General features: G+C 47.7%; 1 protein-coding gene across 1 annotated transcript; it reads left to right on the top strand.

Annotated features, from left to right (window-relative positions):
• The first annotated feature begins 7400 nt into the window (after nt 1-7400).
• LOC133924655 (beta-fructofuranosidase 1-like) lies at nt 7401-13137 on the top strand. The gene is made up of 7 exons (XM_062370295.1): nt 7401-8148; nt 8295-8303; nt 8506-9377; nt 11792-11953; nt 12085-12320; nt 12433-12520; nt 12724-13137. The coding sequence occupies exons 1-7, from the start codon at nt 7728-7730 to the stop codon at nt 12925-12927; spliced, it is 1992 nt and encodes a 663-aa protein (XP_062226279.1). The 5' UTR covers nt 7401-7727; the 3' UTR covers nt 12928-13137.
• Nucleotides 13138-18839: the final 5702 nt, after the last annotated feature.

Raw genomic sequence — 18839 nt, 5'->3', positions numbered from 1 at the left:
CTATTTTGGTGGCTTCTCGCAAACTCAAACACTACTTTTAGGCCCACAAAATCAAGGTAATCTCCTCGCTCCCAATTAGAGAAATTCTCCACAATAGGGATGCGGCAGGAAGAACAGTAAAGTGCGCAGTAGAGCTCAAGAAGTCCGATTTCCAATTCATCCCCTGAATGGCTATCAAGTCCAAGGCATTGGTAGATTTTGTGCCCCAGTGGTCGTCTTTTGAGCCCGAGCAGGTACAACGATCAGAGGCAGATAAGCATTGGACTATGCACTTTGACGGGTCATTCACGCTAAAAGGAGCGAGGGCTAGAATAGTTCTAACCTCACCAAACAGTGACATCCTCAGGTATGTAGTTCATTTATGTTTTTCAGACACTAACAATATTGCAGAATATGAGGGCCTCTTGTCTAGATTGCTGGCAGCCTCCGTACTTGGGATTAAACACCTATTAGCGATAGAGGACTCACTATTGGTTGTTAACCATGTGCATAAGGAGTTTCAATGCTCTAATCTAACAATGGCGGCATACCTCATTGAAGTGAGGAGACTAGAACGATGTTTTTTCGGTTTTGAAGTCAAGCACGTCCCTCGCAAGGATAACTTCCGATCTGATGAACTGGCCCGTCTAGCTTCTTCTTGCAAACCTGTCCCGATTAGAGTCTTTGAAGAAAGACTCGCATGACCATCCACCACGATAGCCAAGGTAAAGGGGATGCTCTACTTGGAAATAGAGCACCAAATGCAACACCTTTGGAGGCAACGCCTCCTTCGGTGCCGTCAACCTCGGATGGCCGTCATGTGGCCACCTTGCTCGATTCGGGTATGAACTGGATGAATCAGATCTCAAACTACCTTCAGAATCGAGCAATCCCTGACGATGATGCATCGGCAAAAGATGTCTCATGGCAAGCCCGTTGATACTCTCTAGTAGAGGGACACCTTTACCGTTAGTGGAGCAATGGCCTTTTACTGCAATGCATCACTCAGGAAGAGGGGAGCACAATGCTCTCTGATATCCATGGAGGCATATGTGGTAGCCACGCTTCGTACCGCATTGTAGTTGTAAAAGCATTCCGGTAAGGATTTTATTGGCACACTGCCCTTCAGGATGCTTGCGAGCTGGCGAAATGGTGCGAGTCATGTCAGTATCATGGCTAACAAACCTACCTACTAGCCAAAACACTACAAACTATATCACTCTCTTGGTATTTTGTTGTCTAGGGGCTTGATATCGTGGGACTGTTCCCTAAAGCCCTATATAGTTTTGAATTCTTGTTCGTGGAAAATTGAAAGATTCACCAAGTGGATAGAGGCCGAACACGTCAGAGAGATCACTGCCACAGCAACGATTAAGTTTATACGGGGGCTGGTAGTGCGGTTTGGCAATCCAAATCACATAATTATGGACAACGGGACTCAATTCGCCAGTAGTGTTTTCCAGGACTACTGCGAAGAGATCGAGACCAAAGTATGCTATGCATCAGTGGCACACCCACAAAGCAATGGACAGGTCAAAAGGGTAAATAGGATAATACTGCAATAGATCAAAACCCAGGTCTTTGATCAGCTTATCAGCTATTCAAGACGCTGGGTGGACGAACTACCTACTATACTCTGGTCACTGCGAACAACTCCCAATAGGGCTACAGCTGAGATCCTTTGTTCCTTGTTTTTGGGGTAGAGGCAATGCCCTCCGAGATTGCCTGTCAGTCGCCTCGAGTGCCAACTACTCAGACGGCGACCAGGTGGCGCGACGCAAGGATGATATAAACCTGATCGAAGAGTTCCGCGAGCGTGCTCTAATCCGAGCTACCCGATATCAGTAAAGCCTGAGACGCTATCACAACCCTATTACACAACTCCTGGAACATCACCCTATTGCACAAGTTCTACGTGTAGGGTTGCTCGTAGACGAGCATGTTTCTCTATTTTTGTAAAACCTTCCAGATGAGTGTGGAATAAGACTTGTAATTTTTTAAAAGTTTAAAAGACTAGACTCTCTATTTTGCATGATGCCACGACCAACAACTGACCCCCGCTGGATTGACTCTCCGACCACTACGGGACCTGATGACCAGGAAGTTAAAATAACTAGTTGGCCATGGGCTCTTGCATAGTGTGGGATCGCTGCTCGTGCAATGGAAAAGGTACTAACTACCCGGGATAACAACCGCAAGGCCACAAGTCCCCACTTGGGTCGGACGTTGGTCACCGCCGAGAGACTTGTCGTGCGAAGGACTATCATGTACTTTGAGAGCCCAACTAACGGGCAGGGTGGAACAATCAAAGCCTACGCGTCGTGACAACACAGGGGAAACTCTTTGAGAACTCCGAACAGAGGCTCAGACCACACGATCCAAAACTGCAGGGCCCCCGTATAATCTTCCGGCCATCGGCAAGGCCATCAGAAATGGTCGGAACATTTTCATTCATGGAAAGGATTGGTTATAGACATGATGATTACATCTAGCCAGACTAACTATCCTGTTACATGCCTGTTTTTTCCCTCCTGACTCATGTGACTGATGCACAATTGGTAGAAAGGTTTCGCCGGACTCTTGTAAGGTGTGGGGATCCATCAGCTCTAAGGGTTCAAAAGTATGTGGACCGCTACTTATCCTTGAATGAGTCAAGGAACCTCTTGTACTCTTCCCTGGGGTGGTAACTGGTCACCACGGGAATCAGACGACGGCCTGCGTAGGGGCCAGGCAAGATGGTCGGCGCGGATACCCTGCTGGAGCTGCTGATCGACGATGGCAAACCTGGTGGACCCTTTTTCTGCTCCTCCTCCCCCTTCTTCTCTTCGTCGATCTTCTTCTGCAGAAGGTCCCAGTCGATCTCCTCCTCGTCATCGGAGATGTCTATAACCTCCCCGGAGCGACCACTCGAACCGGTGATCGGACGGGAATGGTAGGGGAGGCCCTCTCTGCAGCAAGGGTGGCCGGCTCCAACCGTGCGAGCAAGTCATTGAGATTGTATGCCCTCAGGGGCACCTCCGCTAGCAGAGCCGACGTCAAAGACAGCTCAGACCTTGCCAAATCCTCCAAACCTATCGACCTTTCCGATGAAAGATGGAAGGAGGGTGCCATGATCTTCAGGACGAGTTATCTTCTTACTTTGCAAAAGGCATCGATGGATGGTATCATGCGTTCACGAGGGAATGTGAAGTTGTATTTCCTGACAAAGATAAGAGAAGAAGCTTCGCACTAGTACGTAGGAGATGGCAAATTTAATTCTCACTTTTTCTTTAGCACGCAAAGAAACTTAGCCGTAAGAAAGGCATACATAACTCCATGCCGTGGGAGTTTCTTCAACTGTGAGCCACAAATTATTAAGAACTTGACGAGACAGCAAGGATTGAACGTCCGGTGGAATGCTAGGTTTGTACATGTCGGTCCATTTGGCTCATCAACCACATGGAGGAAGTGACACCATGCGGTGGAAACTGCGAAGATGTGCACGCCAGAAATGGATTGCTTCATTACTTGGCCAGCTCGGAGCTTTTCGTGTCACGGTTGCCCACGCAGGATCAAGATCAATTTATCTAATTTTTGTCAGTTATTGTCCCGTGCATGCATGCCTATCCGTGAACTTGGAACGTGTCATAGATTATGGCATTTTTGCCTCGTGCATCGCATAACCTGGCAGCCGGGCTTTTCGTCAGTTCCCAGCGCACGCGTTGTCGCGGTCAAGGGTGTTGATGTGGGACGGCACGGCGATACTTAGACACGGCACGGTTCCTTGCCCGTGCATGGTCACGGAAATTTTCTTGCGTACGTACGTCATGTTGGAATATAGATCATATTGCATGTTTGGCAGCCACGCAATGATTGAATTCTTTGAGACGATACTGCAACTGAAATCTACAGGTTTGTGCAGACAAACTCAGATGATCATGGCACGTCCGTATCCCTGTATGCATGTCAGCATAGACACGGAATCATAGACAAAAGTTTCTCAGGTTCATCCGTACATACATGCAAACTTTTCTACTACAAAACATGGATCGAAGCTTCTTCAGTAGATTTCAAACCGACAAGCCATACAGCATTTTGTCAAACACGTGAAGAGGGAGGAAGAGCTAGTTAACGTCACTTTGACCGATCATCAGTAGCTAGCTCCAACAAAAACTATGCCCATGGCGAAGAAAACAGCGTCATCGCCGGACACAGCTTGTAGAACGGTGGGTGGTTCTGTTCACCGGCCACCGGCAGGAGGGTCGGAACGGAGGAGAGAGATCGATCGGTAGAGTTGACACTTGGTTGCATCATCTTATCCATATATCCATCCATCACGCATCATGTCCCTGTCTACGTATTAAACTTCTGCTCGACAGGGTACTTGGATCGGAAGCTATCCACCAGATCACCAAATTATTTGGCGGTCCGGCTAGACAGATCTGGTCGCGGTTTGACGCTTGACCGATGAGCCAGATCGTGTCTCTATCCACTCTCGCTCGGCTGATCTGGCAATTGCTTGTTTCAGTCAATCACATCCTTCTCAGCTTTCATTTCCCGAACGCTGAATTCCCTAGCTCAGCCCGCAAGAATAAAAACAAACGCAGAATTGTTGCTCAATCGATGACTGCATGACTGAGTGTTTGCAAGTTTCTACGATCTTATATGAGGTTCCGTTTAAATTATCAGTGAATTAATAAGCAGCAAAGCACAATTGTTTACCGTTTGCGTACGTATAACACGTTCTAGAGTTGCCTGGTCTGCATCTATTATCCAAACGGGCACATAAACTTCGCTGATGAGAACCTGATGATTAACTATTAAGGATTTACTTCTGAGGATGAAGTATCATTGTACATATATCTATTATCTTGTACGGTATATTTAATAACCAACATAAGGTAAATGTTTACCGCTTGCGTACGTATAACACGTTCTAGAGTTGCCTGGTCTGCATCTATTATCCAAACGGGCACATAAACTTCGCTGATGAGAACCTGATGATTAACTATTAAGGATTTACTTCTGAGGATGAAGTACCATTGTACATATATCTATTATCTTGTACGGTATATTTAATAACCAACATAAGGTAAATGTTTACCGTTTGCGTACGTATAACACGTTCTAGAGTTGCCTGGTCTGCATCTATTATCCAAACGGGCACATAAACTTCGCTGATGAGAACCTGATGATTAACTATTAAGGATTTACTTCTGAGGATGAAGTACCATTGTACATATATCTATTATCTTGTACGGTATATTTAATAACCAATATAAGGTAAATAAGGTATACGTGGATATTCCAGTTAGTTCATTATATTCTACAGAAAACTATTTCCAAATAGTAAAGAATTCTCCAGATAATACAATCTAGAAATGTTAAGCTTAAGACTCCAAATATGATACACGTGTCTGACCCGATTATATAAGAAGGGAGGGGGTACATCGAAAGTGAGTAGTGACATAAATGGGAGAGGAAGGACAAGCCAGGGAGAGTCAAACAGAAGCAATACAAGATCATATAGAAGTAAAGAAAACCAATTAAGATTCACAACAGATTAAAGTCCCGATCAGATTAATTTCATAAAAGCTTCAGGATTTAGAACACGAGAGAACTCGCCAAGATTAATATGAGTAAATCTAGATACACCACAATTGTAATTGTATTTTCCTAAGATTAATGATGACAGCACAAGACATAGGGTTATTATCTTAAGAGAGACATAAATCTATAATTGTCTAGTTAAAAGTCAATGTTCTAGTTCAAAATTTTGCAATATAGCTGAAAAATTCCCTTGAAATAGGACAATATCACTTAATTTTAAAGCCTCATGTCCGTTTCTGAAATTTTATTTAAGCTGAGGGGAATCAACATGATTGACAATGTCGTGGCATTTGCTAATTTATTGATAGTGGGTGCACTTGAATAGTTGTATAGTAATCTATTTACGTCGTCATTAGCTATGCTATTGTTAAATTTGCTAACTCCAACAATTTTAAATTTGAGCAATTTTAAATAGATAACTACATGGAAGGTGGTTCGATAAATGGCTAGAATAGTAGCCAGCAGGGTTTGCCGAACTTCTTGGTCGCATCAATGTTTCCTCTCACCCGACTTTGCCCTAGTGACCACCACTTTCTACTTCTGTTAGCTTAGCATCGTCATAGTGCTCGTGCAACCTTGTATGGCAACCAGTAGCACCCTCGTTGTCTCATTACTCCATCATATATTTCCCGCCCAACATGGTAGCACCAAAATCTAGGTTTAACTTTTTGGAAACTCTATTCCGTGACCTGTCACGAGCTTGCCTCAACGCGCGACTTCGTGACGTTATATCGGAGAGGAAGACAAGGAGGCCAACTAGGTTAGGGTTCTACTGGCGACACTCTCCTGCCGAACATAGATTTCGAGAAGGAGGCTAACCTGACAGTGGGCGATGTTACGATGGGCAAAGCGCCGCTGGTTACGGGAGGTGGGCCAAATTAGGGCGAGGGAGGGATCGAGGTGGCAACGTGACGTGAATGATGTCAACCTCTGTTGGTGGTAGGGAGGCAAAGGCGCGCTGCAGCCATGTTACTATTGGAGGTGCATGCAGCTGCAGCTAGCAGTGGCATCGAGGGGGCTGCGACGGAGGGGTGGAAGACGATGTCAAGGAGGAAGGAGGTGGGCAGGGAACAGGCCAGTCACACGATCTGTTGTGAGTGTTAATTTCGTCCTAAACTTTTTCTCAACTCTTTCTATGGTTTTGTGCACCACTTGCTTGCATAAACCCTGGGCCAATTGGCTGAGCCTTCACAATGCTAGCCACTTGTGGAATCTAAGGTTAGGACCTAGTGAACTTCGAAGGAGGACGCATCTAGAGCCTAGTGATACCATCATGCAGGAATTGTTTTTCATTTTGTGGCTACAATTCCTTGTCCTGCATTGGCAGCAGTTCGAGAATATGTACGAAATGTGTGTGGGATCATTAGTAAAATAATCCTAATTTGTTTCTATTGCAACCAATACAATGAATTATCTGGTTCAAAAAAAATACAATGAATTATCTGTATTTCTCACATGATTGGAATCTTCTGGTCTATAATAGTACAAGCAAAAAATATAGTGGATATAACATAAAGATTTGTGCAGGTATGCCATGTCATATTTATAGAGAAAAAAACATCAATTGAACGAAAATTTTATGATTAAATTTTACGATCGATCAATTGTGTGCATCTTTTGTGCAGAATTAAAAAGCTTGGTTCATTAGTCTCTTGATTTTAATTGGGCACAAAAAGTTCTTTTTTTTCGATGGTTTGGGCACTCTGTTTTGGATTCTCTGCAAGTGTAGCAATTTTGTATGCAAGGATCTGTTTATTCTATGGCCCACATGAATCGGGGCGTGGTTTGCTGACTCGGCCTAATATCCATTCTGATGGCCAATGACAACCCCCGCAGAACCCGCGTTCAAACAACAAGAGGCTTTTTACTTGCCGGATTCGTTCGGTAGCCGCACTTGGCTTCCAAACAATCGGCGAAAAGATCGTTGCTGCATCTGTCCTCCAAATAAGGCTGGTAGGCTATAAATTATTACAGCTCGCTAGCTCCAACGTTCAACTTTCCCGATTTCTCGCTGGTCCCTCTCGTTCATACTTCCGTGCATCTGAGCACGTCCATGGAAGCCACAGCATAAATTGTTGTGCGATCGAGTTCATGCATCTGGGTTACCATTAGTTGAACCCTAGCTAACAAGAAGAGAGTCTGATTCCGGAGCCACAGCCATGATCCCGGCCGTTCCTCCCATGATGGACGGCGCCGCCAACAACGCCATCCTGGGCACGCAGGCGCCGCTGCTCCCGGAGACGGACCCTTGGCGTGCCCCCGCCGCTGCAGGGCAGAAACGGCCGGGGTTGTCGACAGCGCTCCCCGTCGTCGTTTCCGCCGTGCTCCTGCTCGCCCTCGCGACGGTCATGGTCTTCGCGTTGCGGCACGTCGACGGGCAGTGGAGCGACGACGACGTCGCTGTGGGCAGTGTGGTGGGGGTGGCCGCCTCGCGCGGCGTGGTGGATGGCGTGTCGGAGAAGTCCACGGCCCCGCTCCTCGGCGGCGCGGGCGCGCTCCGGGACTACGCTTGGACCAACGCGATGCTGGCGTGGCAGCACACGGCGTTCCATTTCCAGCCCCCCAAGAACTGGATGAACGGTTAGACGCGTCGCCATCGCTGATGCAATCGTTTTTCTCGATCTGGCTCTAACTTCCGTTTTGCGTTTCTGTCACGAACGCCTCGTGCACATGGCGCTGCCCGATCGCACCGTCGTGACTGTCTTCGCCTTTCTCGGCTTCTCCAGATCCGAACGGTAAGTTGTTGGCGCAGATCGATCGATATGATCAAGGCTAGCGCATGTGAACTTGAAATGCTTTTGTGCGTGGTTGCTAGCATTTCATGGGCCGCATTATTGCACGAACTAATCTCATGATACGACGGGTGATCCCATCAGCTAGCTTTCGCGTATTGATGTCGTGAATCGTGACATTTTTGCACGCACCGGCTACCTGCAGGTCCACTGTATCACAAGGGTTGGTACCACCTGTTCTACCAATGGAACCCGGACTCTGCGGTGTGGGGCAACATCACCTGGGGCCACGCCGTGTCGCGCGACCTCATCCACTGGCTCCACCTGCCGCTCGCCATGGTGCCCGATCACTGGTACGACGCCAACGGCGTCTGGTCCGGGTCCGCGACGCGGCTCCCGGACGGCCGGATCGTCATGCTCTACACGGGCTCCACGGAGGAGTCGGTGCAGGTGCAGAACCTGGCCGAGCCAGCCGACCCGTCCGACCCGCTGCTACTTGAGTGGGTCAAGTCAGAGGCCAACCCGGTGCTGGTGCCGCCGCCGGGCATCGGGCTGACGGACTTCCGCGACCCGACGACGGCGTGGCGGAGCTCGAACGACACGGCGTGGCGCATCACCATCGGGTCCAAGGACCGAGACCGCGCCGGGCTGGCGCTGGTGTACAGGACGCATGACTTCGTGCACTACGAACTGCAGCCCACGCTGCTGCACGTCGTGCCAGGCACCGGCATGTGGGAGTGCGTGGACTTCTACCCGGTGGCCGCGGACCCGGCCGCCGAGGACGGGCTCGAGACGTCCGCGGCGCCCGGCCCCGGGGTGAAGCACGTGCTCAAGGCCAGCCTCGACGACGACAAGCACGACTACTACGCCATCGGCACCTACGACGCCAAAGCCGACACGTGGACCCCCGACGACGCGGAGATCGACGTCGGAGTCGGGCTCCGCTACGACTACGGCAAGTACTACGCGTCCAAGACGTTCTACGACCCCGTGCGCCGGCGCCGCGTGCTGTGGGGTTGGATCGGCGAGACCGACAGCGAGCGCACAGATATCCTCAAGGGCTGGGCCTCCGTGCAGGTACGTGGCAACGTTCATCAGATGACTTGATTTGGGCTAGCTTACCATCTTTATTAGACGTTAAGGATAGTTAACTAGTTTCATCTTTTCCTTAGCTATTTATATTGTATCTCTTAGCACTTATTTATAGATGCTAAAGTGATTTAAAATATATAATTTTGTTACTAAAATAAAGTTTAACACCAGTAGCTAATCTTAGCATTGATACCATACATTCTAGCCTTAGCATCCATATCTACATCCCTTAGCACCGGTGGTAACTCATTTCTATCTCTCTTAGCTTCTCCTTAACACCAATGGATATACATGCTATATGAGCGATGGGGTCATGTAACATGATTTAGGCTGGTTTATGCTGGACCATATATATGGGGTTACGCATAATGACAGCTCTGCTAGTTAATTCTGACAACGGACTGAATGAGACACCGATAGGGTTGTGTACTTCTATAAAAAAACGTCATAGAGATACGATTATAAATGGTTAGATGCATGCATGCCAGATAAGATGAAATTTTGAAATTTGAAACCCCGAATTAATTTGGTTTAATGCAATTCTAAATTTGCTGGATATATCTTCAGAGTTTCCTAAATTTCTTTCTATGTTTGAATCATGGAAAGAAAAAAGGATAGAAATTAGGATCCGACAAACATGGAGATCCCATCCCATGAAGACTTTCTGAAAGAACATCTGAATGTGTCTGCCTTGATCCATGCACGACTAGGACTCGGTAGTTTGTCGATCGTGTCGCTGTACACCGTCCAAAGTCGATCTGGAAGTTACGCAACACACAGATATCTCACGCCTGTACTTCCCCAGCAGCTAGCTCCCGTGCACCGCGGTGTAACAACCGCCGTCTCCACCACGTGAGGCACGCAGCTCTCTTGTTGAGCTGTTCTAGCAGTAGGAAAACGAGAGGAGCGCACCGTCCAAACCCCAAACACAACCCTTTGGGCCATTGATTTTATCCGAACGAGTTGCACGATCCAACTTGTATATTCGTTCCTCCAACCGTCTCGCAAGCTACCAGCCGAACAAAACAGCAGGGCCCTCCCAAGATTTCCTGGCTTCTTCCAATGATGGAGCCTCGAGATCACGAACGCGATGCCGGCCGTAAGCGAATCAGCAAATATTTTTCTGGTGTGCAACCGTGACCAGGGTTCACGAATTCGTTCGGCCACCGAAATACGGTGGCCGGCAAATTCTTCGAAATTCACAAATATTAGTACGAATTTGGTAAAATTCAGTAGAAATTGGATGAATTTTTTAAAACTTTCGATTTTTAATTTTGAATTTGAATTGGACTGAAAGGCAATCACATTCTAAATACGGTGCGGACCAAATTCGTCAAAAATCATGAATTTTGAACGGTTTTCGATGAATTTGTGAACCCCGACCGTGACTTGTCTCTGGTTGGCTAAGAGAGGCATGGTGCAATCACTTAGGGTGGAGCCAAAGCATCCAACGAGAATACAGGGACTATTTGGTTCACGTCTAAATTTATCATATCTAAGGCTAGTTAAATGTGGTTTGCTATAAAAAGTATGATTAATAAGTTCTTAGCCATAAGTGCAACAAAGTTAATTAAAAAACTGAGTGTATGATATGTAGGTCAGAAGGTTAGACTTGCTATAGTTGTAACAGTCAATCAAACAGTTGCCTAAAAATATATAGCGTGATTAATTTTAAGTGTGACAAACTTAGACGCGAAAAAAGACCCGGCCCTAATATAGTAGTTTAGTATATGTCTCCTAGCGTGCCTTGCATCATTGCATGAGCACTGACGTTTTGTGTTTTACTTGACGCAAAAGGGCTGTTGAGGATTGAGGTCTTGAGAGTTTATAAAATAAAGCCCAAACTGAACTTTCCAAAGGTTTTTTCTTCCAATTAAGTAGGCGTGTGGACAATGACATGGTTAGTCGAGATAATGGAATTTCCCAGCTCTGTCCATGTCCTTACCAACGTGCCAGTTTTATTATTTGGTTTGAAAGGCTTGGCACAAAATTGAAGACGTGGAGCGCATATTGGCCTCTGCACGCCCAACTTGCTGGCTCGAGAATTGGTTCAAGTTGCACTGTCTTGGCCCGCTGACCAGTTGCAATATGAATACAATTGATCATACTGATATAAAAAATGCGCCGTATATATATATCTGTGAAAAGGGAATTAATAAATAAATCCAACTGATATTATATATTGTGTTCCTGATCTGTGTCTTCTCGGAGTTGGTCACGGTTGCACTTGACCAACTCATTTGGCCCTTCGTTTTTTATGGTCTCTTCTCGGAGTGTTTACTACTCTCGAGCTGCGATTTGTTATGTAGTAGCTAGATTATGCATGCATGCACACGTAAAAGGATGACCCGGCTTCTCGCTAATTACCATGTTAACCATTTCCTCTCATGCACGTGCAGTCAGTTCCGAGGACGGTCCTCTTGGACACGAAGACGGGCAGCAACCTGCTCCAGTGGCCGGTGGTGGAGGTGGAGAACCTCCGGATGCGCGGCAAGAGCTTCGACGGCGTCGTCCTGGAGCGCGGCTCGGTCGTGCCCCTGGACGTCGGCAAGGCAACACAGGTGACGCACTGACGCCGCGCCGCGCACAGCAGCATGCAGCAGCATTTTGTTCACGTTGCCTCGTTAATTTCTGTCGATCTAACAGTGTGCGCGTCACTTTTTTCCCCTGGCGATCGTGTGCGTGCTTGCAGTTGGACATCGAGGCAGTGTTCGAGGTGGACGCGTCGGCCGTGGAGAGCGTGATGGAGGCCGACGTGGAGTACAACTGCAGCACCAGCGCCGGCGCGGCGGGGCGGGGCCTCCTGGGCCCGTTCGGGCTGCTCGTGCTGGCCGACGAGGACTTGTCGGAGCAGACTGCCGTCTACTTCTATCTGGTCAAGAGCACGGACGGCAGCCTCAAAACTTTCTTCTGCCAAGACGAGCTCAGGTATGTACCAGGCTATCCATATGTGCCTCGATCTCTTCCAATGTGCTAGGAGCTTATCCTGGTACAGATGAGAAACTAATTATAATATTTGTAAAATCTGTTCGTTTTCTAGGTCATCAAAGGCGAACGATCTTGTTAAGAGAGTCTACGGAAGCTTGGTCCCTGTACTCGATGGAGAAAAACTTTCAGTGAGAATACTGGTAAGTTTTTGCAGTGCCTAAACCAACAATATTCATGTGCCCGTACAGCATTATGTAATGTAGGCCCGAAGTTGTACTTCCATTGTCTAAAATTCATGTGCTCATACAGCATTATGTGATATAGGTTGATCAACGCACTGCATATTCATGGGCCATTAACTCATTTTTCACGCACTGCTTGACTTGTTGCTTCTGTGATATAGGCTGATCACTCCATCGTGGAGAGCTTTGCTCAAAGAGGAAGGACGTGCATTACGTCGCGCGTGTACCCTACAAAAGCAATCTACGACTCTGCCCGCATATTCCTCTTCAACAATGCAACAAATGTTCACGTCACTGCAAAATCGCTCAAGATCTGGGAGCTGAACTCGGCTTACATCCGGCCATATTCAGGTTCTCTTCAATAAAGAGTGACAGGCCATGTCTGCCTGAATTCATTTGTAGTGCAGTGCTTGTTTATTTGCTTTTCTTTTCCTTGTTGTGAAACTAGGATGCACAAGCAACAAGGAAGGAAGAAAGAAAGTGTTTTTTGCACAACATTATTTGTTGTATGAATAATGTGCATTAACATGTGTGTCGAGGGTTAATCCTTGATAATAATTTCAAAGTATGCTAGACAGCGGGTGCGTGAATGGCGTTTCAGGAATTGATATGTGCGTGTACGATAGACTTAGGGATACAGGGAGTTATATAGGTTCAGGTCTTTCGGAGGATAATAGCCATACATCTTCTGTGTTGTATTATGGAGGATCTCAATTGGTTACAGAGGTAGTTCTAGCTGGTTGTTAGACTTGAGCTGTCTTCCACTACCAACGAGATCCTCATCCCTTTATATAGTAGGAAGGATGAGAACTTACATGTGGGTCCAAACAGAAGACTCTGCTCATCCTAATATCTAACTCAACCATCATTACGGAGGACCAGACGTGTCCACTTGCTCGGAGGGCTCAGTATATCCCATCGCCGTGCGCCATTGTACTGGTCTGCAAAGTCTCACTCCGCAATATTTAGTGCTACGGGATGGGACAATGTCCCTCTATGCCGTCCCTGACCCCTTGCTTGATCGGCCTACTGATAATGTCCCATCCATCGTGCGGCACTACGTCGACCTGCAAAAGTCCCATATCATAGCATTTATGCTATGAGATGGGACAATGCCACTCTTCACTGTCTATGACTTCGTCCACTAGAGTTAGCGCCTGGAGAAGGAAAAAGTAGATGTCAATAAATGCAATTTGGACTGGTTGTGTCAGATCTGGCCCTACAACCAGTGAGACCGGTCGTAGGTTTATGCGATGATGTAGGTAGACTGATCGCGTATACCTTGTACTGGTCGCGGGAACCATACCCTGGTCGCGCGACCGATCTGTTTTAAGAAATATACGTCTCTGACCGTTATATCCCTCGTGGAGCCCGTTTGCCAGGGTCCCCCTTTATTCAATACACCAACAATGTGGTTACTATTTCTCACAAAAAAACATGTGATCACTATTTTTTTTACTAATCCACTAGCTAAATCTTCATACCACACCCCTCAGGAATTTTTTTTTTCTTGAAAGGATGGCACGAGCTTGCCGATTTTATCATAGAAGAAGAGAATTGATCTAATTTATGAGAAAAACCAAGCCCAAAAGACTTATAACTGCATAGTTAATTGAGGGAAAACCAGCTAGTACCCCCAACAACAGGCGATGAAACAACTTAATTAACATGGCTCACACATCACTCAAAATACAGCTAAAAAAAGACGGAGTCCAAAGAAGATCAACGTTGTCGAGCTTGCCACTCCAGCAACAAACTACTCCGTCTTCCCGCATAGGACCTCAACCATTGCCTCAATGTCATCACGCCTGCGTCCACGGTCACCACTGACACCAAAAGGAGTCATGCCTGGTGTCATTTTTGCCGAGCTCCGTCGGAGCTCATCAATACAGCAGCTCTGACTCCACCACAACACATTCCTCTTAGTGAGTCAGCTGTCCAACAGAACACGAAGTGAAAAAAGAAAGAAGCAGCATCCCTGTCGACAACTCCAGAGCTTCTGTCGAGGGGTGGTGTGGCAAAAACAGTCACCAATGTGACCAAAGTTGCATCCGAACCAACAAGCACCTTGGTTCAGAGATGGGCCTCCAAGGCGACGCCTCCAAGGAAAACGTGACATGCAAAAATGCCATCGTCGCCCGTCCAGAAGCCTAGACTGGGTTTTCACTCGGAGAGTCCCGCAGGGGTGGAGGGAGAGAGAGTCGCCACAACAACACATCTAAGGAGAAGAACGATGCCCAAGGGCATCGCTATTGTTGGGACTGTTTGACCAACTGGTTAGGCTTTTCAACTGTGACTCCCTGCACCCTACCCACCACACATTCACAAACTGCCCACGCAACTGGGCAGTCCCCGAGGCTGCCGCCCAATCAGCTATGACCGAGACCTCATGCACCCATCGTCCACAAGGCCACCACTGGTGACTGGTTTCCCTGGGGGCTGGAACTGGAGGGAGTAGAGGACAGATCGGCAAGGGAAGGAGCCCAATCGACCAGGAGGCCGAGACATGGCCAACACTGTGAGGCCAGAAGGGCACTCGTGACGAGCACCACGGCCATAGTGCGATCGACCACAACCGGAGGCATGGCACACCACACAGATTCCGCAGCCATCGTGAGGAACCCGGCAACTGCCGAGCAGGATAACACACGCAACCTGAAGACCGTGTGGATTCCAGCAGGCTGCATCCCGCCTTGCAATGGTCGGCGACGCGAAGTGGCCACCAACAAAGCTACTAGAAGCAGGGGTGATGCCGCTAGGCCGATGCCAAAGTGGGGCAGCCACCACTTGGAATGACAAGGCTAGACCACCGTCGCGTGGAGTCCCAAACGCTGATGAGCAGTGCTCATGGAGCCTCACTGTCGTGGGCCCCAAAAGCTCAAGCACGCCGCGAATCTCGGGTGCTAACCATGAGGAAACCGCGGAATTAGGTCGCTGATGTGAGAAAACGCGATGAAGGGCAACAGATTCGGATGACGGCGTGCTAATCCGCAGGTCCTCAACCACCAGATCAGTTAAAGGGAAGAAGGAGGAGGGGATAAAGGAGGGGGAGGGGAGGGAGGCTGCGATGGGAGGCCACTTGGCCCCATTGCTGGCTGCCACCGCCGCTGCCGACTAGCAGTGGTGGTGGTGGCCGCGCTGAGCTCGTTTGTGGCGGTCGGTGGTTTCGCCCCCGAGTCGCCCAAGCAGAGCGACGTGAGGGCCTCAGGCAATAGGCTTATTATTAAGTGAGTATTCTCCTATGGGAAATTAACCCGGTGAAAAATTTCATACCCTCGGAACCTAGTGTAAAATATATATGTTGGTGAAAGAAAATATGTCTTTCACGAACAAATTGTGGTAAGGGCCAACCCACACGGATGACTCAAACTTAGTGGAGAAGAACGAAACACCATGAGCGATTTTTGGGCCAAGGTCCTCTTTCATCGTGTACCCACGAACTATATTTATAGTGCCTTACATATGGTAAGTGTACATGCACACCCCTATGAAAAGGGCTGAGATACAAGTTATCAATATACAAGCAAGACCTAGAGCCAGCCTGGTAAAACATTGCTCAGGCCCAGGTAATTTTGTACTTACTTTGATGACAGCATCTAACCATGGCACTATAGTGGCGTCAAGTGGCTATCGCGCGCGGTCGGTCGCCGATTGCGATGCCCGCCCTGCACAAGGTGTCAGACCGGCCATTGATTGGACCGGTATTAAACGTTGATCACTTCATGGCAGCCAGATGATGGCTGATGGACCCCCTTCCTACTGATCTTTCTGAGGGCTCAATTGCCTCACCAAATCCTTCGGGAGTTAGTGCCCTCCGGGGTTTCCCCAGCCCTCCGAAGGCTTGGAGCTCCATAGAGAATCCGAAGCCTATGAGCTCTAGAGGGGCTCTGAAGCCAAACAACTTTCGGACCCAGGCAGACGAAGCCTAGACACGTTGAGAGTCCCTGATGACGAACCCCTAGCAATATAATTGGGACATTTGTGTGTATGTCAATGGTTCACTGTTTATGTGCCATCTCAAACTTTATGTGTACGCCAGTTGAATTTGTGTGCATGACACTAACAAATGGCACACACATAAAGGTCATTAGGGGTCAGTGGCGCATACACAAATTTCAATGTCATACACACGAATAGTGGCCTTGATATGATACGCAACCAAAGGAGCGAAGTTATAATGGCATACACACGTATTTCCAATATTGTCATCCAGCTATGCGATAAAAAAGATAGACATTTTCACTCAAGTGGTGGGCCTATTTGGTACTTTTCTTGAAAAGGCCTGGTAGGTCTGGTACTTTATTTTTGCAAAAGTAGGTCTGGTATTTATGAGGAAGGAAAGACAGCACCACGCTCCAAATGATATTGTGGGCTTTTGGCCCCCAAAAAACAGCCCATTGGATAACGGTCGGGTAAGGCACTTTGGAACAGTTCTCCTACTTGGAACAGTTTCTCTCGCTTTCTCTCCTGAGGAAGAACCGTTTCTCCCTTCTCTTTTATCTTTTAAAACACAAGTATAACTTGTAGATGTATGCACATAATCGTACCATTACATACACGTATTTACACATATTTACTGAAGACCGAAAATACGAAGCTGGAGAATTAACAAAGTTATCATATACGTCTCATTGTCGGTGGATACATCGTCTACCGTTAAAAGAAAAAAATTTGCTTAGTGAAACACACAAAGAGCAAAACTACAGTTTGATCTCTAATGGGCAGAGATATAACCATATTTGCTAATCATCCAAGTCAAAGCTTAGTTTTCTTTTAATAAGTCTTGTTGTGGATAGAGAAGAAATCTAAAAACAGAAAAAAAAAAATGGATGGACAAGTACCGGACGGCTAGTGAACCGGAATGCAGAAGCTTGGCTACTGAAATTGCCAAGCTGTCAACGACACTGTAGCAGGTTAGAGACACTGACATGCCATGCCGACCTGTCAAGATTGTCACGCCGACAAAATGACGCTGCTCTACAATATTCACGGCACGCGTACGTGATAATGTGTTCGGATAAGAACGATATATCACCGATCAAGAGAGTATACAACTCTCTCTGACTGACACTGCTCATCACGGGAGGCGCGGAAGGATTGGTAGCACCGGTCGATCGAACAATTGGCCGGCGCGGCGGACGCGCGTCTTCTTGCACCAGCACGGCGAGACACGACAGTTCCGATGATGCTGCAAGCTGCTTGCAACATACATGGTAACCGAAAAATAGCAATCATTGACCCAAGAGAGAAACCATCAAACCGATGCAGCTGTAGCACCGATCCGTTCCATGTATGTAACCGAAGCCTTGGGACGGCCGGTGCGCGAGTGGACAGATGAGATGAATAGCTCGCAACAGATGGAGAAGAGCAGGCCAGGGACGTTAGGTCGCAGCAGTGCAGCTAAGCAGCCTAGCACTAGACAGTAGACACATGCAAATGGTTGCACCGTTATATCCCTGTAGATGCTGGTGTGCATAGATCCATCACATCAGCTCGGCTCATCCCCCCTCATTGCGCCAGGGGCAGCAGCTAGCCACGCTGCTGCCGCTTCCAGGACGTGCCACCCATCAGCTACCTCCTGCTGCTGCTGGTGCTAGTAGTAGTAGTAGTATGACGAAACCGCCCCTTGCGCTCCCGGCCGGTTCCCCTCCCCCGACCATCACCTCAAAAGGCCGGCGCCCTTGACCCGTTCTGCCTGCGCAGCACAGCCTTTCGCAGTCGCAGCCTGCCAGTGCTCTGCCTGCTGCGTACGCGCCTGCGTGGCCTCAGTTCTGATCGTCGCTGGGCGGCACGCTGTAGAGAGGTAGCTGCGCCCCCGGCCGGGCGCCTGCCATGCACGCGCAACGATGCTTTGCTTGCTACGTGAACCGCACTGCACCCGCATGGCGCCGTTGTATACATGCGTAGAGCACTGTCTTTTTGTCGTCGTGGGGTATCTGCACATACTTTTCTGGCGATAGCGACTCGTCAGTCAGTCGTCACGGCGGTTCGCCAGTAGATGATGGGTTTGGGAACGCTGGAGATGCTTCGAAACGCGTGCTAAATTAGACTTTGAACTTGTTAGTTACTTTCTCCTATATTTTGGGATGTATTAGGATTTAGAAAAATATTTGAAAATATATTTTGACTATTAATTTATTTTACAATATTATTGATTTTTACAAAATTAATATTGTAGCAACAGATTTATAAAATACAGATCATTTTATACAACATTTGTATATTAAAATATACGTATACTTTTGACTAATTATAGGTCAAAATTTATAAAGTTTGG

Source organism: Phragmites australis, chromosome 7 (genome assembly GCF_958298935.1).
Source record: "Phragmites australis chromosome 7, lpPhrAust1.1, whole genome shotgun sequence".
NCBI lineage: Eukaryota > Viridiplantae > Streptophyta > Magnoliopsida > Poales > Poaceae > Phragmites > Phragmites australis.
The sequence above is the reverse complement of the archived record's forward strand: the minus strand, read 5'-3'. Positions and strand labels throughout refer to the sequence as shown.

What these genes read in the sequence shown, in the direction of transcription:
- LOC133924655 (XM_062370295.1), top strand. Translation starts at nt 7,728, where the DNA reads ATGATCCCGGCCGTTCCTCCCATGATGGACGGCGCCGCCAACAACGCC. An exon ending in AGGGCTGGGCCTCCGTGCAG is followed by an intron (nt 9,378 to 11,791) that starts GTACGTGGCAAC and finishes ATGCACGTGCAG; the next exon opens with TCAGTTCCGAGGACGGTCCT. An exon ending in ACGTCGGCAAGGCAACACAG is followed by an intron (nt 11,954 to 12,084) that starts GTGACGCACTGA and finishes GCGTGCTTGCAG; the next exon opens with TTGGACATCGAGGCAGTGTT.